Source organism: Aythya marila (assembly GCF_965140915.1).
Source record: "Aythya marila genome assembly, chromosome: 1".
Lineage (NCBI taxonomy): Eukaryota > Metazoa > Chordata > Aves > Anseriformes > Anatidae > Aythya > Aythya marila.
This window is the reverse complement of record NC_139042.1, coordinates 23,571,967-23,597,847: the sequence shown is the minus strand read 5'-3', so window position 1 is coordinate 23,597,847 and position 25,881 is coordinate 23,571,967. Positions and strand designations below refer to the sequence as shown.

The 25,881-nt window shown below is 42.0% G+C and overlaps 2 protein-coding genes across 8 annotated transcripts in view; one reads left to right on the top strand and one right to left on the bottom strand.

The window, feature by feature from the left end:
• The window catches only part of STARD13 (StAR related lipid transfer domain containing 13), a 292,836-nt gene extending 284,343 nt beyond the window's left edge, over positions 1–8,493 (top strand). For all 7 annotated transcript variants that reach the window (XM_082771047.1, XM_082771046.1, XM_082771048.1 and 4 more), the window contains 3 exons: positions 215–432; positions 4,995–5,171; positions 5,553–8,493. In XM_082771047.1, coding sequence (XP_082627173.1) covers positions 215–432; positions 4,995–5,171; positions 5,553–5,670 — 513 coding nt within the window. In that variant the 3' untranslated portion in view covers positions 5,671–8,493. The remainder of the gene's footprint in view (positions 1–214; positions 433–4,994; positions 5,172–5,552) is intronic.
• Positions 8,494–15,217: 6,724 nt separating this feature from the next.
• KL (klotho) overlaps positions 15,218–25,881 on the bottom strand; it is a 49,524-nt gene continuing 38,860 nt past the window's right edge. The window contains exons 4-5 of the mRNA XM_082771362.1: positions 22,389–23,505; positions 15,218–18,672 (exon numbers count right to left, since the gene is read on the bottom strand). Of these exons, the coding sequence (XP_082627488.1) occupies positions 18,335–18,672; positions 22,389–23,505 (1,455 nt within the window). The 3' untranslated portion in view covers positions 15,218–18,334. The remainder of the gene's footprint in view (positions 18,673–22,388; positions 23,506–25,881) is intronic.

Sequence of the window (25,881 nt, the reverse complement as noted above, 5' to 3'; positions counted from 1 at the left end):
CAGTTTTCCATCCGGGACCAGCGTGCAGATGTTTTCACATGCAGAAGAGGATCAGCAATAGCAATAATAGCGATGATTAGCAGGGAAATTTGCATGCTCTTAAGCTTCATCTTAAGCTCAAGTAGGATACCCATATAAAGATTTTGTCCCGTTACTCTGTGCTGAATATTTACATATAAATCATGGGGTTTTATGCTCTGTTGCTTTACTCCAGGTTGGGGATGGGAACCCCCTGAGGCTTTGGAAGGCGTCAGTGGAAGTGGAGGCCCCCCCGTCAGTTGTCCTGAACCGAGTGCTGAGAGAACGGCACCTCTGGGATGAGGACTTCTTGCAGTGGAAGGTGGTTGAGAGCCTCGACAAACAGACAGAAGTTTACCAGTACGTTTTGAACAGCATGGCTCCTCATCCTGTCCGGGATTTTGTTGTCCTAAGGTAAGCTAAGGGCAGTTCTCCAGTAGCTTTGCTTCCTGCACTGCGGACAAGGAAGATCTGTTCTTATCTCACCTCAGCCTTAGCATCTGTAAATTGTGCGTTGAGAACTCTACTTCTGGGCAGCAGCATTTATTTGAAATTAAAATTGTACACCTAGTGCATGGTGACCTTTTCTCTGATGTAATTTGAGCAGCACATACTCCTGAGGCCATAAATATCATTTATTCCTTAGAACAGATGCCTGATAATAGCTGCTGTTCTCTTAGCTTTGTTTGTTGTCAAAACAGTGCAAACAGAACCCAATTGTTTTTTACCCTGCTTCTGCTGTTCTCTGGAGAGTGTTTGATGTTTAAGAGCCAAATGTTCAGTGAAGAAGATAGCGACGCTTTTAAGTAGAGCTTCTTATATGGTCCCTATATAAGTTATTTTAGATTTGAGGTTGAAGACTTTGTAGACCAAGAAATGCTAACCCATAAAAATCACAGTGTGGAAATGAACAGAAGGAGGTAGTAGATTTGTGTTCTGAGCCTTTGAGATCTCTCAAAGAAAAGTATCACAATATATCAATATTCCAAATTCAGACCCAGTTCTGCCCCTATGTGCACATACTGAGCAGACAAAAAAAATTCCTCTCATGTACATCCTGCCTTTGAAATCCTGGCCCCTTGCTTGCTAGGGGCTATTGTGGAGCTGCTGACATATTTCACTTGCAGGGTCAGTCCTACGGTTACTTATTTCAGGATAATTTTGTGCGTTCCCATTCTTGGTCACTGCTTTCTTTGACTGAAATGATTTGCCAGACAAATACTAAGCAGTTTTGACAATGGAAATAGTCCAGTGAGTCAGAATTACATTAGAGGGAACAAAGATTGAAGGAAAAAGATGAACCCAATAAAATATAATTTCAATAGTACATCCCTTTTATGAACTTCAGCATTCTCTTCAAGAATGATGACATGCAGATATTGTTGGAATAAGGGAAGAATTATTGGAACTCTTAGATGAAGATTTTTTAAAAAATTCTATGTCTTCACAATGTGAAAACTAGTCTTTCTATTGCTCTATCTCTTCTGCCTTCCTACAGAATATTGGGCTACATTAATTTTATAATTAATTTTCTTAAATAATATTATCAATTTGTACAAGTGATAAATTTGGCCCTCTGCGCAGCACCCAGAAGATTGTCTGGGAGCGGCAGGGAGGTTTTGATGACCATAATTCTGTCCTCTTATTTGCCACTTAATTCACTATTAGGTTTCATGGTGTTTTATGTTCTTTAAAGACCTGCTGTGCAGTCGTATCAGTTAAAGGAAAATCTTGCCATCAAGTCCTCATTCTTTTCACTAACCCAGGCAGAATGACCCCCAAGGACTGAAATATATATCATAAAACAGAATCCTGGTGGGTTTTTAAGGGCTGGAAACAGCCATCAGGCAGATCTGACAGTTTCTGTTGTTTATCTCTTTTGATTTATATCATTATGTCTAGAACAAGGTTAGCCGGTGATATCGCGGTCAATTTGATACATTATGATTGGTGGGATGCGCACAGTGAAATTATAATTCACCTCTGGGGACATGAATACGTGTATTTTAAAGGACTGCCTTCTCCCCTTCCCAGTCAAACTGGTGGTTGTGAAAAGATAGAAATGTAGTTCTTTGGTTTCTAATTCAGCAGTCATAATGAGAAGACTGGGCTCCCTTGAGGAGACTATAAGGGTAAAAGTACAGGGCCAGTGTTTCATATACCTGGGATCTGAAGCAGCTCTCAGCTGCCCTGCACGTACATCACTTTTCATTAAAGGTTCCTCAGGTGTTTAGTGTTAGTTAAGCATTACAGCACACCTGTGTGTTAGGTGTTGTACCCATTTTTATTACCATAAAATATTTATAGGGAAGTACAGCGACCAGCGTAAAACCATATAACCAAGAGTAGGAAGTCTTCTTAAATCTCACATCTTTTTCTACTTCAGAAATGGTGCAACTAAGTGTCATGTAGTTACCAAAATAATGTGGTCGCAGCTAAGCACAGTGCAGGCAGTGGCTCAGCATCTCACTAGAGATGTCTCTCCATGTGCTGCACCTCCTAAGATAGCTCATCATTTTTATTAAGGCACATACACATGCAAAACCCTCTGAAATCAGTCTCTTCCTACATTTTCTTGAATAACAGCTCAATTTCATATAAAAAATGCAGAATGGTAAAGCATCTGCTGAAGAACAAATTTCATCAGTCCTTAAAAGCAGCTTACCTGCTTCCCAAGGTGCCATAATCCCTATCTCAGACAGTCCATGGCAAGATGATGCACATCATACAGTACAGTGGAAATTTCTTATTTCTTCCCACAGCATGGGAAAAGAATATAATCTTGTGAGATCCCAGGCAGACGAGAAAGATGTGAGATACCAGAAAATGGAGGGAATGCTAGCAGAACAGGAAAAATATGTTAAGTATTAAAGTCTAGATCTCTTGAACCTGTGAAAAACATCTGTACAGTCTGTCAGAGAGGCTAGAAACCTGGGAGAGGAAAAAAATGAAACAAGTGACAGTGCTCAAAATAAAAATACGTCTTAACAGGCCAGCCCAAAACCTGACTGCTTGAGGAAAGAAACACACTGGTAATAAGGAAACAACTACCTATAATTGGCTGACAAATGCAGTGACATGTTCATGAAATTTTACAGTTATAGTACTTTTTCCTGTGTAAAATTTCCTCGGTAGTTGTGTAAAGTTGGTGAAAGAAAATGTGCTTCTGTGCTCCAGAAAATGCCCCTTTCCTCCTGTAATGGAAGAGAGCATTCAGCACAGATCCTGGAAGGAGGGGTAGAAAAATACCATTTTTTCAGGGCCTGCAAAAATGTGTTGGTTCTTGCTGTGTGGCATTGGAAAGGAGAAGCTTTCCAACGAGATATCTCTTTTTGGAGTAACAGTGAGGAGGAGGGAAGCAAATGGATGATGCCTTTGGGTGTGCCTGGGTGATCCGTCCCTCTCTATGGGGTAGTTGGCAAGGATTTGGGTTCAGATGTTTGCTTCATAGCAAACCAAAGTCTACCTAAGGAAAGGAAGCGTCAACTTCGCTGTCATTCCCAAGCAAGTTAACATGAAATTTCAGCCTTTGGCTGGTTCAACAAATTAGCCATGTTAAGAATATTTTGCCAGTGCTGCTCAGAGTGTGCAGAGGCAAATGACAACCATGTAATTGTCATCAGCCACCTCGGGAGACTTTCTTCAGCTGCTGTGCATCAGTGGATATTAGCAGCAGAACATCCTGCTAAAATGTGCTGCCTTTATACTTATCATCACCAAGAGTATTGCACGTTAGCGCCAGTGATTGAATAAATGCACATCATTAAATTTGGATGTCCTCAAAACATGTCCTAGGAGTTTCAGGAGACAGTGTTGGTAGCAGTGAGGATTTCTGCTGTGCTAAACTGTATTTGCTGCTCTATGACAGTCTGCATGGGTGCAGTGCAACATTTCAGCCTTTGCTGGATGGCTTGTGCTCACTTTATGGCCTTCCCAAAACTTAGGAAAATGGGCTATTTCCTACCCAAATGCCAATAACGTTGATGGAGTGGTGCTGTATCCCAGCCACTGCTGTGCTGCACGTCATATGAATTTCCAGTCCTGCAGTAATTCAATTTGTTTGGAATCAGAGTGGATTAACATTTAGCAAGTCGGATGTATGGGCAGAGTGACTGCCTGTCCATCTGCAGAAGGCAAAAGGCTGTGGCATGCCCTCTAACACATGATGGTTACAAAATCCTTGTGAGGACAAGCACAATTTCTCCACCTGGAGCCAGCAGCAATGTCAGTGAGTGGCTGTTCCACATCAGGCTCGGATTCCCAGCTTGGTGACGGGCAGCAGAATCAGGTGCACATCGCCTTTCAGGAAAACAATGTAAATAGCACTGATTGCAAGACCCCTCACTTAGTCATCTCAGCAGGTGGCCGTTTGGGGGGTTGATTTGCCTACTCCTGTACCAAAGTATCCTAACCTCTGAGCATTTCTCATTAAAATTATGGTACCCAGCATTAAAATTAATACATTTCCAGGAGGGAAATCTAACAACTGAGCTTGATAGATGTCTGTGGCCTGTCTTGAGCAACAATCCTAACAAACTTGGTACACAAAACTCCTCCAGGGACACCTAGGACATCACAGGCATCATCTCCATAAGCAAAGTCAGTTAACGTGCCTCTGAGAACTGCTCAGTTTCCCACCTTGTGGGAAAATGTACACGTCATGTGGGTTTCATGGCTACCTATCTCTGAAAATTGCCCACCTCAGACTTGTCCAATCTACACCATGTTCTTGTGCCAGCACTGTATTTTAGCTTAAATATGTCCCTTCTCCCACTATTGTGTTTTCCCCTGCTTGTATTTATATATACATATTTATATATATTTATATAATAGTCCCTCATTGGTCTTCTGAGACATGGCTCTTTGGCCTTACAGGGACAAGCAGAAAAACAAACTGTAACTTTAATTCAGGTTCTTGCTTGTGTGCCCAAAAGCCTACTTACTAAAGCAATTTCATCCTGAATGTGTTGCTGCAGGACATGGAGGACAGATTTGCCAAAGGGAATGTGCATGCTGGTTGCCATCTCTGTGGAGCACGAAGAGGCTCCTCCTATGGGGGCTGTGCGAGCCATCGTGATGGACTCTCAGTACTTGATAGAGCCATGTGGCTCAGGAAAAGCCAGGCTGACCCATATCTGCAGGATTGACCTGAAGTAAGTATCCTGCCTGCAAAAAGCAGATGTCCATTCAGCAGGGCAAAAAAAAACACCAGCTCAAAGAGGGGAGGTGCAGGGAACAGAGGGCATGGTTAACATAGCTTTGCTGCTTTGGAGTCCTCTTGTGGTCTTTTGTGTCCACCAAGCTCATTTCTGTGTTCAGCATCTACTGTCGTTATAATGTGATCATAGAAATAAAATCTGGTTGTTTGATTACTGCAAAGGAGCACTGCAGAGTATGTTTACAATGACAAGTATTCATATTCCCCAACAACACCACAGGCAGCAGGGAGTAGGGGGCATGGCAAGCCCATTCCTGTGGAGCATAGTTCGTGAGTATTTGAATTTCTCAATAACTGTGTCTTTCCATTTCTTCAGAGGACATTCCCCAGAGTGGTACAACAAAGGCTTTGGACATCTGTGTGCAGCAGAAGTTGCCAGGATCAGAAACTCATTTCAGCCTCTGATTGCCGAGGGACCAGAAACAAAAATCTGAGGAAGTGTTCCTGTAAATGTGGACGTGTAAATCAGGGTATGGCCAGAGAACAGGAAGACAGAAAGCAAAGACCTTATTTAAGTTACAGAAGGCTGACCAGACCTGGGTCTGTACAAAGGAGAAAAAGGAATTTTATAGGAAAGTTCTTTTATTCTGGAGACTTCACCTCCCACATCCCTTCTGTATTAATTTCAGTTATTGAAGTAGATCTTTCCTCAAAGAGCTTTTATCTTTATTACTTTGAAATCAGACTATTGCCATTACTTGTGTGTTACATAACTCTGGTATTTAAAGGCTTCTGAGAAGCATATTTTAATTGTAAATAAATTATGTACAGTATGTATATATTTATCTATATTATATCTATATATAAGTATATGTATAAATTAATTATTTTGTATATAACTCAGTGCTTTGTAGAGGAAATCACTTGCATCAGTTGGACCTTAAATGAATCCATCACTTGTTTCTTAGTGTGTCACTGCTACATAAGCTGTTTGCTATTATCACAGGGCTACCAGACATAATCCGTGTGATAACAGAAGCATCTGTTCTCGAATTTGTTTTGTGTTTGTGTGCTACGAGAAGGTACCTAGAAATAGATGTAGGAGGAATTAAAAGAGCTAAGGAGGAGAGAGGTTGTTGTATGTTTAAAAATAATGAGGAGAGGATCCGTTTCACCAAATAAAATATGTGGAAATGTAACTGAGATAGACATTTTGAAGGCTGTTTATATTCAGCTGCAGAAAGCCTGTGACTGTTAGCACAAGATATCATCGAAAACTTTCCTATTGCCTTAATTAATGGTGTATCTGCCACTAGAGAACCTCACTATTTGCAGTGTTCAAAGTATCTGCTTTTTCTTAAAAAGTACAAGATAATGCCATGTGTACTGAGGTGTCTGAAATCAGACTGCTAAGTTACTAAGCTGTAAATCTTTTGTTTAGCATTTTGTCTAGGCTCTGAGTAAGCGTTTCTGTCTTGTTCTTTCCTTCTTCCATAGAGACGGCTAATTATTAAGAAGCTCCAAAGCAGATTTTCCACATCCAATGGACACAAAGATGTGCAGATGAATAAATACCATGCCTTTTAATACTCATACTATAAAAGTAACTGAACTTTTTAAAGCTTTTAAACACATCTCAGAGATTTAAAAGATTAAATGCAGGAGATGCTAGGGAAGATCGCTTTTATAGTAACAGCAAGCATTTTTGTATTATATTGCACTGATCTGCATGATCCTGCCTCTGTATGCATTGGTCGGAGCAGGATCAGCCCTGACTATGAGGAGTAGGAGCCATTTAAGCCTGTTGTATCATTTCATTTTCAGGGACCTATTATTTTGCTAATGGAAGAATGCTTTAAAAGTAATAATAAGGATTTGTTGATGTTACCATTGAGGCAGGGTTCTCTTTTTTTTTTAACTAACCTAAGACCAAAAGTGATATTACATCTATGATTCAATAAGAATGTACAAGCCTGTTAATACTGTTCTTCATTAATCGCATGTGTTCACTTTGACTTTATTTATTGCTGCATAAACCAGCCAAGTCATTCATAGCCAGTGCTTTAGCTCAGTCCTTCCAACAAAATCCACTGAGAGTTAGTATGAGGTCAATTAAACGCAGGAGACATTTCCTACATATGAAGCTACAGTCTTGCACCCTGATCCAGTAAATGGTGAAGTCTTCCCGTGCAGTGGCTCTGCCAGTGCTTTGAATCTGCCCCGAGAAGAGGAGCTGTGGGTGGACTATTGCTGCTAAAGCACAGCCCAACGCACCATCGTGCACATACATGAGGGCTGTGCTGGTGGGGGAGACCCCATCATCTGAGGAAAAGAGCCCGTAGGAGCTTGGGGTAGACCGGGGCAGGGTGACCCAGCACACTGCCATCATAGAGCAGCAAGGCCCTGAAAAAGTTACTGTCATCTCCCCCCTTGTGAGCTGCTCTTCTCTTTCTCTCTGTCTCACCTGTGTTTCGTTGTGCGACTCATAGGATCAGGGAGGCGGGTTGGCTGTGAGCTCCTGTGTTGAGTTTATGGCCAACATTAGATGCAACATACAACCATCGGGTGGTTTAAAGTATTAAGAGACAGTGAGTGCTCACACCCTGCATGTCCATAATGAGGTCCGGGTGCTCCCCAGGTGGCAGTCCACCACCACTGCCCATATCTCACCTTCCTGGGAGTGAACAGTGGCTCTCGGGGTGCCAGGTCAAGGCCAGTCCCCCACTGCCATTGGAACCACAATCCCAAGACGCTTCTTCCCAGTAATGCCTGTAGCCGTGGCAGCAGGCTTCATGACGGCTGTTTTCCAAAACAGGAGCAATTAGACCACTGCTGCTACATTAGTTTGCATAAATGAATACAATAGTGCCTCAGTATTAATGGACAGAGATTCTCTGGCATTGGGAATGGCAATTGTCTGACACTAAGCAATTTCTTAAGGAAATGAAGGGAAAACCCGGACAGTGGTTTTACCCTGTCTGAAAACTCAGCTGGAAGGGCCCCTCTGCCACCTGCTACAGTTAGCAAGGTAGGTTTGTCCTCCTACCATTGCAAAAGCTCTGTCGTGTGCTTCCAGCATCTCTAAGCCATGTATCAATGAAATACATTTTCATTAAAATGCGCATTATGCCATGTCTACCATTCAGCTACCACAGTATTTTTTATTGTTATGTTGCCATTGAGAATACATTATGATGATTACATTTTTAAATGTTATATTCATATCAATACCTCATATTTTTACCTCATCTGTTGGTATCAGTCATTAGTTGTAAATAAATAATTGCAGAGTTGAATAAATTTGCATACACTAAAGAATCAAATTTCCTTTATGTGTTTATTTCATCCGCTGGCTAAGGACCCAAACACGGTACACTTAAGCTGTTCCTTCCTTTATTACCACCTGCTGTACACTAATCTGATCTCATATGAGACTTCAATAACTGTTTTAGGCTCAAAATGATATTGTTATCTATTATGATTATCCTATATTGTCCCAGAGTATCCCAGAACTTCATGGCAAAGATATGTAAGGGGAAAGTACTTTCCAAAGAAGCCATTAGGCTGCCTAGAGAAAGGTAAACTCAAGCCTGCAACAGTACTTAGGCTCCTGACTCTCATTAATTCAGCCATCAATAATCAATAATTGGTGTCTAGGTTTATGAGAGTGACCGTGGAGCTGGGATGCTGAATGTTGGGTTCACATTTTCTGACATTAGCTGTCTCAAATCCACCAAGCCGCTGCAAAAGAGAAAAAAAATGCAACAACAGAACAGTGATTCTTGTGGTTTGTCTTACATGTATCAACGGATGGAATTAATTTCCCTTCAGATGAGCCTGTATCTCTCCAACTCTCTATTGAATTATTGAAAGAAAAGGAGTCTCAGCAAACAGGATACAGAGGAGGAAGTCAGCAATGAGATCATCTAGGAGGGAATGTCTGTATGTACCACTGTTCAGGGAAAGCTAATTATTATAATTTGGACTGAAAGAAAGCACTTCTTTCCAGTTCTCTGCCATGATAGAGATAAGCAGCTGTGTAAGTCTTCTTTATTGCAAAAAAAATAAAGTACAGCATGTGATGTTCTCTCATTCCCAGCTCTCCTTCCATCCACCTGTAGTAATGTCAGGGTAAATAAACCATCCAAACCCTAACTGCACTGATGTTCAGCTCCTGGTGTGTGCAGCCTTTACAACATTGACTTCTCAGGCATCCATCCTCCTTATAACCTCTTGCAGAAGACAGAAACAAGGCGTACCTCTGTCTGACACACTTGCTCTGCAGAATCAGCACCAGCCTTGGAAGATCTTGGCATGCCTAAGAAACACTGCTCTTTGAAGCGGCAGGTAATTGTTAGAGAAGAGCACGGACTGAACATACCGAAATGACTGTGAGATGAAAATGTTGAAAGAAATACAGAAAAGACTGCTGGAGACTGAAAATCAAGTAGGAGAGGATGAAAAATGATACTGTCACTTTAGTTCAGTAGTGACATGGGAGAACCAGGGAGAGAATGCATATCTTGCAAGACAGAGAGCAGTACTTAAATGGCACGGACCACTCGTTCTTTAGCATGGATTTAGCATGGATTTAGCATGGGCTTGTCATATCCTCCTTGTCAGGTGTGGGACTGTTACAGCTGCACCAGGGCTTCATTGGGATGGGTGCTAGGCCAGGCAGATCCTGTTAAAATCTCATCACAGTGTGCCAGGACTGAGATACGAGACATCAAACCCCAGATTCAGAAAAAAGTGTGTGTTCAGACTTTGCTAAAATGTACAAATGTAAATTTTGAGGCATCTAGTTCCCATACACACAATATCATGGTCACCCAGCTACAGTATGTAGAAGCAAAGACTTTTGCCCAAAGACATAATGGATGCTGAGCAGATACACACAGCACTTTGCAGCTGTAGACTGTCCTGCTTCAGTGTGCAAGAAACTGAGCTCAGCAAACACACCGATGTTTGGAAACGAAGGGCTAACACTGAGCTGAGAGATGTCTGGGTCAACAAGTAAACAAGAGGGAAAACAAGTACGTTGCAGATAACCACTTGCCCATCTTTTTTAGGTTTCACGCACTTCCCAGATACCCTCCCTAATCCACAAAATACCCCAGACACCAGAAACTTTATGTTTCTAATGAAGGCATTTCTAGCATTTTTTTGTTATAAAAACATGGATTCTTACCTCCTTCCATCACTTGATTCTGAACTGAAGATAACTAACCCTACAACTGACCTCTCGCCAGTAGTTATTTTCCTCTGTTCCCTTCTGCTGTCTGCGCCCAGCTCTAGAGCCCCACGTGCACCACAGCAGGCGAGACGAGGAGGCTAATGGTCTGCACACCATGGACTGCTCTTTACCTTGAGCAGAGGCTTGAACCGCAGCATGCGTTTGGTTGGCACCAATTTGCAAGGAGACAGGATGGGGTCCAGGTTGTGACTGCACTTTAACGAGAAAATGCCTCGGTCTGCGGCAGCCTCTTCTGCGCCAGCAGGAAACCGCCCTGCTTGGAGAGAGCAGCTGCACGGAGCTTCACTGACGCGCCAGCGAAAGGCTCACAGCTTATTTCTTAATCAAAATGCTCAGTTTTGCGAAAGGGCACTAGGGAAACTCAAGCTAAAACTGCACATTCTGCTCTTCTCACCTGCTTGTAGCAGCTCTGAGACAGTCATGTGGCCGAAATACAGAGCCAGCACTTGCTACAGGGAGGATTTGCTACAGCTTGCAATTTATGGGTAAAAATGATCCACATGGCCATCTGCCCCTCCCCACACCATGCCTGGCCCTCTCCGGAGCCTTGCTGGAAGTACTCCTTTTGCTTGAGAGGCCACCTATCGAGTTACTATTTATTTATTTTTTTAATTAAATGAATGTGGGAACCGCAGGTGGCCAACCAGGCAGCAGTAACCCTATCGGCAGCATCTGCTGGCCAGCAGCGCCCCGCGGCGTGTGTGGGACAGATGCGAGCTGGGTGCCTGCAGGCAGCCTGACCCCAAACACTCCAAACCTGAGCTGAGCAGCAGCCCAGGCCTGACCAGCTCCACCACCCCACCCCACCTCACCAGCTCCACCCGGGCTTGGTCTTCATGGCAGTAGAAGCTTCATAGACCAGAAGCACCAGAGGTGGTTTGGCTTGACCACATGCGGTGACTCCTGTTTTTTCCCCAATCTCCTTCAGTTTTGAGATGTGCCCTGGGGTCAGCTGAAAGCAGGGAGCTGATTCACCCACCCCCAGCACCCAGTAGTGTCGGCTGTCCCCAACCAGCACAAGCCAAAAGCCCACCACCATTGTGAGGGCAGGCCTCTGGTTTCATGGCTGCCCCAGTGTCCTGCCCAGTGCTGGCCCGCTCCTCAGGGTTGGGCCTATAAGGATAAATTGTGATATTTTAGCTCTTTAGCCTGGATTTCTCTATCCCCAAAGAGTCATCTTCACCTCCCTTTCTTCCATGCTTAGGGAGGAGTCTGTATTTGAGGCATGGAGGGGGAGGGATGAGATCTGCTGCTGAGGCTGCGTCACCACAGGGTTGTTGGCCATGCCCATGCATGGGTCACACCAGCAGCTCCCTCCATTGGGTGCCATTTCAGAGACATTTCAGAGCCAGCTCTTGGCTGTCCACCTTCTCTGCTTACCCCAAGACTGCTGAGATACAAGAATCATCTTGAGTGGGGTTTACTCCCTGGCCATGCTGATGCCAAACTGGCTTTTTGTCTTCTTGATCTTCCCTTGTCTCATGGCATTCTCTCAGCACTTGGAAGAGGCGCTGGGACACTTGTAAATCACAGAGCAATGGCACCCATCTCACTGCTGACATCACCAGGACAGCAATGGAAAAGTCTGTGCCTATTATCAATGCAAATAAAAATAATTGCTGCAAATAATGAACAATTAAATGGGTGTCACTGGGCTAAGCCAAAATGTTACACTGTGGCCTCCTTGGCCTCCCAGGGTTTCTTGCCTTGGGCAACCTTTTTCAGCAATCACTTGTATTTATCAAAGAGATACAGTTATTGCACTTGGGTTTTTTGAATAATTGAGTAATTTAATCTTTTAAGTGCCTCTGAGATCACTTGTTGTAATTAAAGACAGAAGATGAATGGCTGAAGTATAAGAGCACTGGAGGACTTTAGGAATGAATGTGTCCTTGACTGTGTCTCCTGTGCATTTATATAATGATTATCCAGCATTAATATGACCATATAGATAAGAGAAAATAATAATAGCTTGGTTGCGTTATTTTTTCTTCCAGCCCTATAATAACATGTTACCAGCTGGAGCAATGTGTCAGCACCCTGTCAGGACCAAGCAGGAGCAACCATGTGCTGTGTAGTGCACAACCTCGCAGCCTCCCAGTCCAAAACACAGGGAAAGGCAATATCCGCTCGCATGTCCTGCAGCAACGTAGCTGATAAATGAGTTACAAATGTGTATAAAATCCACAGATTTCCATTCAAGGTGGACTTAAAGTCTCAGCTAGCGCTGAAAGAGGCAACTGCAACACTGGCAGCTTACTTTATGAGCATTTATTTTTTCAGCTTTTGGGAATAAGAACTGTTTGATCCTAGTGGAGAGAGGAAAGGGGAATGGTTGCTGCAAAGTAGTAACTATCCACAAAAAAATCCATGAGACCTGTAAACAGCATTTTATCTGCCAAATAAACTATACGCCCTGGCATATCTATGCCATGCCTTGGTATTTAGCTACCCATTTGACAGCCCAGAAATGAATAAACTGTTGCCCAAGGAGGCAGCAGGGGCTGGTGGAGGAGCTGAAGCCAGCACTGCTGCATTCCCCATGTGGTGCCAAGCATGGGGATTGTGCCAGGCCCAGGCTGTGGTCCCTCTGGTGGGTTCTGATGGCCAACAGGTCTGCAGCAGCTGCAGCCCCCTCCTCAGCTCCCCTCCCTGTCCCGGCAGGCCCCACAATGCCCTCCAGCATGTGCTATTGCTTCTGCCAGTCTACAAAACTTTGTCACCTCATAAAACTTTACGGTGCAGGTAGTTTTATACCATTGCACCTCTTGAACTAAACACTTGGCCAATTCACGGCTCCCTCCAGCGGGAGGAAAAAAAAAAAAAAAAAAAAAAAGAAAAAAAAAGGCAGATTTCTGTGGTCAGGTGTTTAATTTGTGCAGCACTGCCAGTTTGCAATTGTGGAGCCTGGAAGGCAGAATAAACCAAACCACACCAGCTCTTTTCTCAGGCTCTTCTCAGCCAGCATCATAGTAAGATGTGTTTTTGGCTCTGGAGGGTGCTCAGCCCCAGGCTTGCACTGGGGCATTTGAGGCTTCTCCAGCTCCTGCCAGCCAAGCAGGTGAGACCAAGGAGATTTTGCTGCATTCCTCTCCTTCCCAGCAAGGACCAATGCCATGAAAAATCAGTTACAAGCACATTATACATCACAGGTTAGGGGGGAAGGGCTAAGACTCATTCCCCTCCCTGCCAAATAAGAAACTACCCAAAGTCTTTTGTGTTACTGACTCTCATCTTTTGCAAAGGAAGAAATTATTTATACTAATAAAGGTAGAAACTAACCCAACCTGAAGGGAATTTGCAGCATTAAAGAAAACACCATACCTGCAATCACCGCTGTGCTGCTCAGCATGCCAGTGACACTGATCACCTCTCCTACCCACCACTGTCCAGTTTCCCCAGGAGCACATTTGGGTGAGATCAGGAGAGCCAGGGCTGAATAATGGTGCTTCGCCATGCTGTGTTGTGAGCAGCTCTTGATACAAGGAAAAGGCTTTTGACCTACAGTAAGATTCATCACATAGAAGGTAAATTTATTAAAGGACAAATGTGACAGAGGCAGGCATTTCTCAGGTTAAATCCTCTGTTTAAATTATATTGTTTGAGCAAAGAATACCCAAAGTCCCACGGCCCATCAGGGGCTACACAGACATTGTCTTCCCAGCTCTCAGGGCGAGGAACTCACACATTTTCTTGTGCCTTTGGCTTTTCTGTCTTGCTTTGTTAATATTTTCCCTGGCTTCTTTCTGCTTCTCTGGCCCTTTTGCCACTCCTTCCCAAACACACAAAGAGTGCAAATAATAGCCAGCAAAATGTCAGCGCCCAGAAGCATCTTGACTGCAGGCTGCTGTTATTTCAACTTTCTGGTTTCTTAATGAATTTGATTTTCTCAGAACTGCGCGATAGAGAATGTTTTTGTTCAGCTCACTATACAAAAAAAAGCCTCTGATATGCCGGACTCTGCCACTTTGATCTCACCTTATTATTCCTTCTTTTTTTCAGTCTCCTAAAAAGAGGGGGCTGAGCCGGCCAGCACCAGCATTAGCCTTGTAGCAGTTGGCAAAGAGTGGTTTGGCAATCTGAGAGCAGCGCATGGCAGAGGGGAAGAGCTTTCCCCCTTCCTTTCCTTGCCTCTGCTTCACTGCTTTGCATGAGGGAGGGAGGAGCAAGACTGGACTTCAGCTGAGGCTGAATTCTAGCACCGAAACTGACCTCTTCACCCTTCATAAGGACTGAACAGAACTGTCCCATTAATTAGCCTTTTCCCTTTCTGCTCCCACTTCCTCTTACCGTGGCACATACTTTCCTTAGGATGCTCAGCACAGATGCCACAAACTGCCTGCTCAGTGCCGCAAAATCCTTCAAGGCTCTGAGTGACCCTGCTGGAACAGAAGAGCTGTGAAGTTTATTGCAGGGTTACTGGGGAATAAACTATCGCAACAAAACACTTTTATATTAGTATGGTTGCTTCCATGGTTTTTTTACTAGTTAAAGTCATTGTAAAATAATAATAATAATAAAAAGTCGAAGAACCAAAACCCCTCCAAGTCCCAGTGATTTGTCTCTGCTGGAAAAACCTCTGTGTAGACACAGGCCCCAGCAGTCTCCTGCAATAGTTGCAGTTATTTATGTGGCACTGGAAAAACAAACAGCAACAGGAGCTCCACAAACAGCAACAGGAGCTCCACAAAAGCCTCTCCTAAGGTACCCTGCAGGAAAACTGGACAGATTGAAAATTAAGAGCAGTCTGCAATTTGTTATGTACAATATCTTTATTTCATTTCTAAGATTGTTATAAAAACAACACAAAATTCATTCTTGCGTTTAGCGAAGATCCCTCTGCTAGTCACTGTACAGTCTCTGAGAAAGAGAAGCTTTGCATTCATGTCACAAAAAATATTTTGAATAAAAATACCTGTATTTTTTTTTTATTATTATTATTTTACAACACATTTAATCTGGAGCATTGAGAAAAATGGCAACATTTCACTTTAGGAAATACAAAAACGTAGCACATGTGGTATAGGGCACATTACCATCCACCACTACATGCAGCCTCCTGCTACTCCACAGCAAGTAAGCACAGTCCCCTCCCAAGCTGCCTCTGCAGCCTGGGCATGGTGTCCCCTCTGTGGAAAGTCTCTGCTGCTGCTGGTGTTTTGCTTTAGATACACAGATGGCCAAGGGAAGTGCCAGATCGTTTGTATCGACTGAAGGAAGTGCCCCAGGGCCTCAGCCGGATCATGGGAGGCAGTGGCTGGGCCTGTCTGCATGAGCACACCACAGCTCTCCTTGGCCAGGTGCCTGATCCTTGCCTCTTCCAGGTCTTTTTTCCTGTTAGTACTGGGTGTGCTTTTTAAGAAAATTGATGAGAAATATGTACACTGTCCCCCAGTTACCTAAAATCAAGCAGATTCCTGAAGCCAGCCCATCAGACCAGCCTGAATTTTCCCTGGCCCATTGCTGTACAGTTCACTCACCAAGTCACACATGGCCTCTCATGTGCCACACCACAGGCAGGCTGCTTAGGACAATGCTTCAGCAATTCCCATGGCCAGGCCAAGTGCTCTGCAGAGGTATCTAAAACCTCTCCTCAAGGGAAGAGCACCAAAGGCTGTGTTATTTCTATGGGCCACAGCACCATTAGAGGATGTGATCACAGCTTCGTAGCAGCAAATCCCAATTTACCTACAAATTTGATATCCAGCTGGTGCCATCTGCCTGTCGGTGGTTACATATCACCTAGCCTGCAGTGTCTCCTTCTTGCTAGGACTGCTGGTTTCATGCATTGTGCTGTGACCAGCCCATTACACAGCACACCACCACGACTTGCAGGATGGTAAATTGGCAGGAAAGCATCCAGGCACAGCCCGAGCACCCACCAGCACAGCACCCATCCTGTCCTGTGCTTGCTCGGCCAAGGTCCACCAAACAGACACAGATGCCCAGCTCCTCCAAAACAGCAGGCCTGAACTCATTTTATTTTACCAGCAACAAAATAATTAAAACACACACATACACATATAACATGGAAGTTATGCATGACCTGGCTACAGCTTATATTAAATGAGTGACACTTCTTGTTATGGATTTTGAAAGCGTATGACACAATGGAGCAAACGTATTCGCGAGGTGATTCATTGTCATGACATGGAGAAAGCCATTTGGCATTTCATACATTTTGGGAGAGCTATTTCATTGCAATCCACATTGCACCAGGCAGCAATGCATAAATATACAGCAGCTTAAAATTTCCTCTTCTTCTGGAAGTCCTATCAGTCTATAATTTTTTTATGTATATTTTTAATACTTTATGACTTACCATAAATTTTTCACCTTAATCTTGATATCAAAATATGTATTAGTGCAAAGAGATACCATTTTAAGGCTGGAACTAGAGGAAAAATATATTAATCATTGTGATAACATACTAATTCTTTTCTATTTCTACAGATCGTTTAAGAAAAAATATAATCTTCAGTTACAAATGAAAATCATATTTCATACATAAGTTTTAATTTACAGCACAGAATCACAGAACCATAGAATATTCAGGTTGGAAGGAACCTAAGGAGGTCATTTAGTCATCTGCTAGTCATCTAGGAGATAAACATCACATTTAATACCGTGTAATCAGCTTTGTAGATAAATAATTCTTAATTAACACAGAGCACATTTCCTTTAAAATATTCTTTCCAGTGACTGACATGATTCACATGGCAATAAAAATACAATTACAGCTGAAGGCAATGCAGGCCTAGAGTTAGAGAGTGGAGAAAAATAACCACAGTGCTTTTACACCATGGACACTCCTAATGCAGTGATTCACAAGGCAAGCAAAATAACACAGGGTCTTCTCCCATTGTCTATCTCTATTTCTACTAATAAATGCTGTTACTAATAAATGATGTTGCTAATGTTTTGCTAACTTCAGTTCAGTAATACTTTATTGCAATGAAATGTTGTCAGGGCCAGATCCTGTTGCTCAAAGAAAAAACATTCAGCAAAACCAGAAGATACCTAAGGAATATGGAAGTACATTTCAGAAGCAACAGCTCCAAGACCTCAGACCCCAGCAAAAGCAGCAATAAAGTGCCAGATTATTACACTGAAATGTTGGGTTTTAAAATCTCTTTCAGCACAACTTCTGTGCAGAGAAACCCTTCGCACCTCTTCCCATCAGATGGCACAATCCCTGCCATCCCAGGACACATTCCTGCTTCCTTCCCTGCTGAAAACACAGATCCTTGACATAAGATTCCCCAGCTAGATCTTCAGGTCCTACGCAGCCGTCAGGTCAGCACTGAGATATGCTCTGAAGAATGAAGCCAGGACAGCAAGGTTGTGTGGCAGCAGCAAAAACATGAAGTTGGGGAATGTGAATCCCAGCAACCTGAGTCTCTGCTTTGTGCAATTCTCCCCCAACTCTGCTCAGCCATGTGCCTTGCTCCAGTCAGGTGTTGGCTCTGATCACTTAACATCAGCATTAAACCTTAATTTGGAAACATATCATATTGTTTCTCCTCAATCTTTTTTCGGACAATTTGACATTTCAGGCTCTTCCACCACTCCATGTCTTCAAACTACACTTACAAAACTCAGTAAAGGAAGAACAAGGAAGGGAAAGCATCTGCTAAACCAAAGGTCCCAGGAAAAGCTGTGAGATAACTCCAACCACAGGAATTAAAGGCAGGTCACAGACCAAATGTACTAAACCACAGAAAATGATTTCTGGAAGCCATACACTAACCATCTCTTCTCTGTGCCACTGTCCTGAAGCACCAGGCAGTGTACGTGCCTTCCTAGTGCTGTAGCAGCCACAATATTTTGCACTCTTATTTCAGATTTCCCAAGAGGATGCAAGAAAATGGGTACCGGGTAATGTATGCAAAGGGGCAGCTCTATTTATACCGTCTTTCTACCCTCTTGGAATAGTAAGTAATGAAGAATATAGTAACGATAAAAGCAACAAATATGAAAGAGATGAAGGCTAACAATGATTTTCTGGTTCGGAAAAAGTGGCATTCAGTACACAAGGCAATCTCTTCTGGGCACAGCACCTCGGGAGTGTCAGGACCAGGAAACCCATTCTTGTCAATGATTTCTCTGTAATGTTCCATCGAAGGCTTTGGCTGATATTGATTTGCAACATAACCGTAGAGACCATATTTAGGAGCAGTCCTGTCATTAAAAGAATAGACAAAATATCCTTGCAGGTTGACATTATCCAAGGCGTAAGCTGCAAAAGAAAACAAATAAATGAGTAAATGTCACTTTGGCATTCAAGAGCAGTATCATATGCCAGTACATGCAGCAGGGGCAGGGAGATGTTAAAACTAGATCTGTAGTACTCTTCTTAAAAATAAGGTAATCTACATGTACATCCGTGCAAGCTTTGTCATAAAAAGAGTTCATCAGCCACTGCCAGACAGTGTGATCTGTGAGTATCCTGTAATTTATTTCCTTATACTCGGTAAACACAGCTGTGAATGCATGACTGTGTTTAATGATCAGCATGGAGCCTACTGTGAAAATATGGGTCTTTTTTCCGTGTAACAGAACATGGGTTTTGGTTTCCCTGCACCTGGATTTCTGCAATCTTTTCCCCTGGCTGCTCGCTCTGCCTCGCAGAGCACCTCCTGAGGGAGAAATTCAAGGAAGGAGGACGTCAGGCTGCACTTCTCACTAGCAAAGGTCCGGAAACATCAGGAAAAGATGCAGCAATGCTCAGGGTAAGTGGGAAAGTTATGCAGATCACAGTCCACTCTTGCTATTGAGTTTCTGGTCCAAGAGACCTGCATTAGCCTTCACTGAGAATGTGTCCCTGATCCATACTGTTCACTTGGCTACTGGAAGAGTTCTAGCAGCTGGAGCATTAACCTTCAGCCATCAGTGCTGCTCGACAAAACCGATCAATCCACAGTAGGAAAAGTAAATTGTAATACCCTGTCCCTCAAAATCACTATTTTTTACAAATTAAGGCAATGCTTTCTCTCAAGCTAGCAACTGCTCAATTTTCAAATGCCTCTAAAAGCAGCTCTTTCTGTGGTCACATGCAAGACACTTAGCACCTCTAACCTTCCTTTCAGGTGCAAAATGAGATAATATTTACCTACCCTTTTACAGAGCTGCTATGCAGCGTGATTAGTCTGTGTCTGTAAAACTGCATGTGGGTTTAATGGTGTTACATAAATGGTTATTGCTATTCTTCATTTTCGATTGGCAAAGGTGAACTTACACACTGTACAAAAGAAGTATTTAAAAATACAGTCTCATCCCAAAGGGTCCTTTACTGTGTTCTGGAACTGTTTATCTGCATAAACCTGTTGGCTCCCCTGGAAGGAATCAAGTGAGCAACATCACACGCACCAACGCAGAACAGGAAACTTAAGGTGAGACCACACGTGTACCAACCCTCCCCTCATTCCTCTGCAGCATGACACTGAGATAGGGACACGAGATTTTTAATTCCCATCAGTTAGAGCAGAGCGTCTTGAAGAAAAAAAAATAAAATGTAAGTTTCACAGAAGCCTGAGTCAGTCACAATGCCAAGGTTAAAAGCTTGTTACATGCCTAAGGACAAGATGGACAAAAGCACAATACCAGAGTGGGAGAAGAAAAGAGAGTGAAAAAGCTGGTATTACTGACTGGCTGAAGTGTGTGATGTCAAAAGTGGAAAAGCGGGCTTTGGGGTAACTATTGTGACTGCTTAGCAGGGATATATTCACCTGTGACAAAGGAGGCGGAAAGACAGAAAAATATGGCTTGCATGTGATGATTAAGTGGAAAAATATAGTAGCTATTTCCAGCCTGTAAAGAAGAGGTGGGAAGTAATTGGGTGGCTATTCATTGGGTGTAAGAATGACAAAGTTTTGTGAACAATAGGGGTATGTGCAGCTGTTCTGTCTAATAGGACTGGGAGAAAAGCCCTAATTCATACACACTAAGAAAAGAAGAAGTGCCAAGAAGTGGTACAGTCTGAAGTGTTAGGAAGAAGACAAAGCAATACAAACAAACAAATAAAAAAGCAATGGACTGAAACCACAAACCCAAACATATCCAAGATATATTTTTAAATACACATGCAAAAAACATACACCCAGTATTTCAAAATGCTGGCAAAGAAACTCTTGGGCACTTAATACTGATACTCACTAATTCCTGAAAGAGGTGGAAATTACAGACAAGGAAGTTAAAGCCAGTACTTAACAGACTGGACAGGATGACCTAGGAAATGGTGGAACTGCCAGCCATTTTTCACTGCCTAACAAAATAGTGGAATAGATTACACAAGGCTTGATAAATAAGAATTGCAGAAGATATATATATGATTAATGCCAATCACTTTATGAAAAATAAAACTTGTCATACTAATTTGACATCCTGACATCTTTTTTATGAGATTGATAAAAGTAGTGATGTTTGATTTAATATACCTACAACTCCATAAGGCAACTGAGTTGGTGTTATATGGCATTTGGATTAAGAAAATAAAATGTTATGAAGTCAAGGTGAGCCCATAATAAACAGATTTCAACTGTTTTCAAATAGGACTGGTAAGCCTAAAAATGTAATTGCAGACAAGTAAATGTCCCCGTAGGTGTATGTCCCATTAGGTGATCATGAAGAAATAGCTTTCAGCATTTAATCATCTTTCAGTGACCTGAAAGAAAACTATTTCCCACAAAGACTGCAAATAACACAAAGATTAGAGACATGACTTAGCTAATATATCAAGCTTTCCACAAGCAGGCTATGGATATTTGAACACAACCAAATGCAAGGATGTAAAAGATGAAGCAGACCATACTTCAGTGTAGACAGTTCCACCCTATGGGGCAGGAGCCTGTAAGTGAGTTTAAAATCACAGTAGATAACCACAGGCTGCACATGACCAGCGTGCTGCCATGGCCAAAGAGCTAATGGGCTGCTTAGATATATGAAAGAGGAGTACAAGGGTAAGAGGTTATGTTGAACCCACTTCATCTATAGGTGTGGCTGCTGTAGAAACAGTGTGTCCAGGCTTGGGATTTACCTCTCTGAGAAGAATGCTGGCAAACAGGAAAAAGTTTAATAATTGAAAGGTTCTAAATCATGTTTTATTGTAAGGGACACAAAGAGCTTTGTTTGCATTATTTATCAGAGAGTTAAATGACAGTTGGCTTATTTTCTGCCTTGAAGTATTCACAGGCAATACATGGAAATGCATACCTAAATGGCTTAAAGCTGAAGACGAAGAAATTAACACTGGAAATAATATATATATGTATACATATATTTGAAAACGCTAGGTAATTCACCTCTGCAACAGCTTACACTGAGAAGTAGAAAATTCATTATCAGTAAAAATTATCTCATCCAAGTCTGGTGTTTTTCTAAAAAATATCTGTGTTGTGTGACAGGATGACTCAAAATGCCTTCATTTTACCTTATAATTTATGAAACTTTGAGACAGAAAAAAAAGACTGTTTTGAGTTCTGAATAGCAGGAAAGAGTCCAGGAAACAGCATAATGAGGTAGACAGCTGAATTATTATGAAGAGCCAAGATAACGGCTGGATTAGATACAGAGACAGCTGAGGAAGGGAGTTCATATCCAGCCCTGAAGCACAGCAGTGAAGAGAGAAGCAACAAAGCAAAGCAACAGTTGAGTTGCAATAAGAAGAAAATATGATTAAATATGTGTGGAACTACTCACATGACATCTACTTAAAGCTCTTGAATTCACTAAAAAGTTCTTCTGCTATGTAATGTAGAATACGTGCAAGGTCAGTCTTCCTTATGCTTAGTAACACCAATCAGTTGCAAATGAAAGGCAAAACTATGCTGTAATAATATTTAATTTGTGGAGTATTCTACATAAAGCTTCATTTTTTGAAGTAAAACATACTCTATCACATAGTATCTATTTAAAAAAATGGTATTTGTGACATACAAACCACCTATGGTTCCTTACCTTTTAAAGCTTCGTTGATATAATTCTGTATGTAATACACTCTGAGCTTATCGTGCACCATATTCTGGTCATCATCAATTCCATTAGCCATAACATAAATTGGGATGTCGCCATACTTTGATTTAACCCACTTGAGCAATTTACGCAGTCCCCAGGGCACTACTGCAGCTCTGTTGGGGGAGTGCAGCCATGTGATGTCATTGATCATCTGAACTTCAAGATAGTGGTCATATTTCAGTGCATCTTCTTTCTCCCAGCCCACGAGGGTAGTAGTGTAATGACTTAGAGCAAAAAAATCAAATGAGCCCTGGATTAATTTCTTTTCATCTTCTGAGAAAGAAGGCAAGTGGAAATTATAGAGGTCAACACTGTTTCTTCGGTGAAGCCATGCTCTCATCACATGTGGGTAGTCACCATCCCCAAAGATGGGCTGGGCAAGCCAGCCAATGTCGAACTCTAAAATTCTGTCAGCAACTTCTTGGTCATTCCTGGAAAAGGGACAGGCTGGTTCCACCCAGTCAGCTTGCAGAGCTATAGATATTTTACCCTTCTGAGACCTTCTGAATTCTTTGTCGTAAAGATGCCAAGCTTTCGCATGAGCTTTCAACAGATTGTGCCCTGCAGTGTAGGTCAAGTTTTTCACAGACGGTTCATTCATTGTGATCCAAAATTTTACATAGTCCCCAAGACTTGTAAAGCAGAATTTGGCATACTCAACAAAAGCCTGAATGGTCTCTGGGTTTTCCCAAGCTCCGTATTTGGCAAGGGAAACTGGAAGCTCTTGGTTCTCAGCCATAGGTTGCCATAAAGCAACAACAGGAGTTATGTTAACTCTGAGAAGTTCACTAGCAAAACACCGATAATAATGTACAAGTGTGTGGTTGATTAGAGACAGATTACCTAAAGGAAGGATTAAAGACCACTTCAGTGAAAAATGGAAGTGGGTGACATGCATTTCCTGTAGAAGAGACACCTGGAGCCTGATAGCCGCAAAGTCAACACAGTGACGCTTGCGTTTGGAGGTGAAAACCCCATCCACTTTAATCAGTTTCTTCGTCTGGTGAACATCCCACACATAAACGTTAGGGTCAAGAAACTGAGCAGGTGTTGTGTCTACCTAGGTAGAATGAGAAACATACCGGATTCAAGCTGTTTGTTTTAGGTATGTAGGAACATCATATCCATCGGGCACAAGTTACTGAAAGAACTTCACAAGTCAAAACACTGGATTAAGCACTTCTCTCACATCTCTGATATGATAACATCTCTGGCTCATATGAATTAATTAATCTTCTGCTAACATGTGACATCAGAAAAGTACCAAATCTATGTATCATTTTCAGCCATCCTAGCTTATGCTAATGGTCACCATATTTATATCTTCTCCAAACTGCTGCACTCCTTACAGGAAATGAGGGATTGCTCAGGGCTAAGGCATTAACCTGCAACAGATCTTCAGAGAAGCAGAGCTGCAGCAAAGACTACAGTCATTTTAAAAATGTTTTCCTTTCAAGATTAAGAAGCTATACCAATGGGCCTGTCTGTTGTAAATTACCCAGCGGCTTGTTTCAAGACCACTCCCTGAACACAGTAAAAGAAATAACGAATGCAACATCATTTCTGTGACCATTTTTTTCCTGACTATGATGCAAGATGAGTAATGCTGCGTGCTTGATTTTTAGCACGAACTCAGTTGACAAGCAAAAAATTTCCTTCTTGTTAACAAAGTCTTTTTTGTTTTTTTAGCTCATATTGAACTCAGTTCCAAGTTATTTCAGCAAGGTGTTGATTTCTGGTGGTTTGGGCTTTTTTTTGAACTTCTGAGTAAACTCACTATATGTCACCCCAAAGAATAAAATTTACAGTTTTTCAGTAAGTCTGTAGGGCATCAGAAGTCAGAAATGCCTGTATGACACACCGCAGTCAATAAAACATGAGCTTCCCAAGCTCCCACAGAATTATAATTTCACTTTTAAATGAGTATTGGAAACATAATAAGGACTAGAAAATGGAAAAGTGAACTGCTTAAAATAATGGAAAAAGTAAAATCTCCTTCTCATTCATACTCTAGCATAAAAGAAAGATCCAAACTTCAAGATACTGGTCCTACATATGTGTATGGACCTTTCATATGTGTACACCTACATATGTGTATTTGTCCCCTTCTCTCTCTCTCTCTCTCTCTTTTTTTTTTTTTTCTTTCATTTCTTTTTTACTTTTTGTTTTTTTTTTGGGTTTGGGGTTTTTGGTGCAAGGTTCCCCCGAGTTCAGTTTTCCTTGTCCTGCCCTCTGTTTGAAAAGCAGGTGTCAGCCTACAACCAGTGTTCAACTTGTAGCTGAGGCTATGCAGACTGTATAAAGAAGATGCTGAAAATCAGTTGCTATTTTCTCCGGAGAGGTCAGTACTGTGCTTATAGAAGAAAGTAATAAAAAACAGCATGTCTGAGGGAAATTGCTTTTCTGGTGAATTGTCCCTTGTAGATTACTAAAGCATGCATTTCCACTAATACTCTGGGAATGCTGTCAAAAGAGTTTTTCCACTGTGATGCATCTACAAATCACACTACCTAAGCTTTATAGCACAAAATGTTTGAACAGCCTTTTGAAATGAAAATATTCAGCTTTGAAGGTTTGGGGATAGGAGAGATTTTTTAACTGTCTTAGGCTGACTGACTCCATAACTCTACAGCTGTTATTGATCCCAAATTCAGCAATTTCATTTCCATTCCCTAACCTGTCTGGGAGCTAGGATAATGACTGCTGAATATTCTTGGAAATCAGTGTACCAGGTAAGGAGAGTGCAGTATTTTTCAAGAGAACAAAGTCAGATCTTAGTTTTGGAGTAAGAAAAAAAAAAACAAACAAGCCCCATATACTCTAGCCCTAAGAAAGATTCTGTCTTTGTGGAAAATCTAAATTAAAAATTCTGTTCTTGGATCCAGCCTTAGAGCTGAATTTAACTGCACATCGTTACTGTGGTTAGAGGAGCCCTGTAAGCCAAAACAACATCTGAGAATCACAGAGCCGAACTATGAAAGAGACCGTAACTAAGATACAATTTTTACACATGCTCTGAAATCTTAAAATTTGAAAGGTTCTCCTGAAATATCAGACTAAGTTGAAATAAAAAGTGAGAGCTATGAACTGGATCCATGAGCTAGCTAGGTGCTATCCAGGGGTACTGAAGCCTCAGTACACAGCAGTACAAGAAATGACATGGAAGGAATACAGAAATTTCATCTAAATCTAATATTGTTTACTTTTCTTTAACACAAAAGTCCTCTAACAAAAGTGTCAGACTGTACATATATAAGGTGTAGAAACATACCACTGTAAACACGAAGAGTTTTCAGGAAGTTTTCTAAATGTGCACTACCACAGTGGGCAAATACATTACCACTGACTTGAAAAAGCAGCAGTACTTCTCATTTCATAAACAAGGACCTTTGGAAATATGCTTTAGCAGATCTAAGCAACTTTCATTTGAACAGGA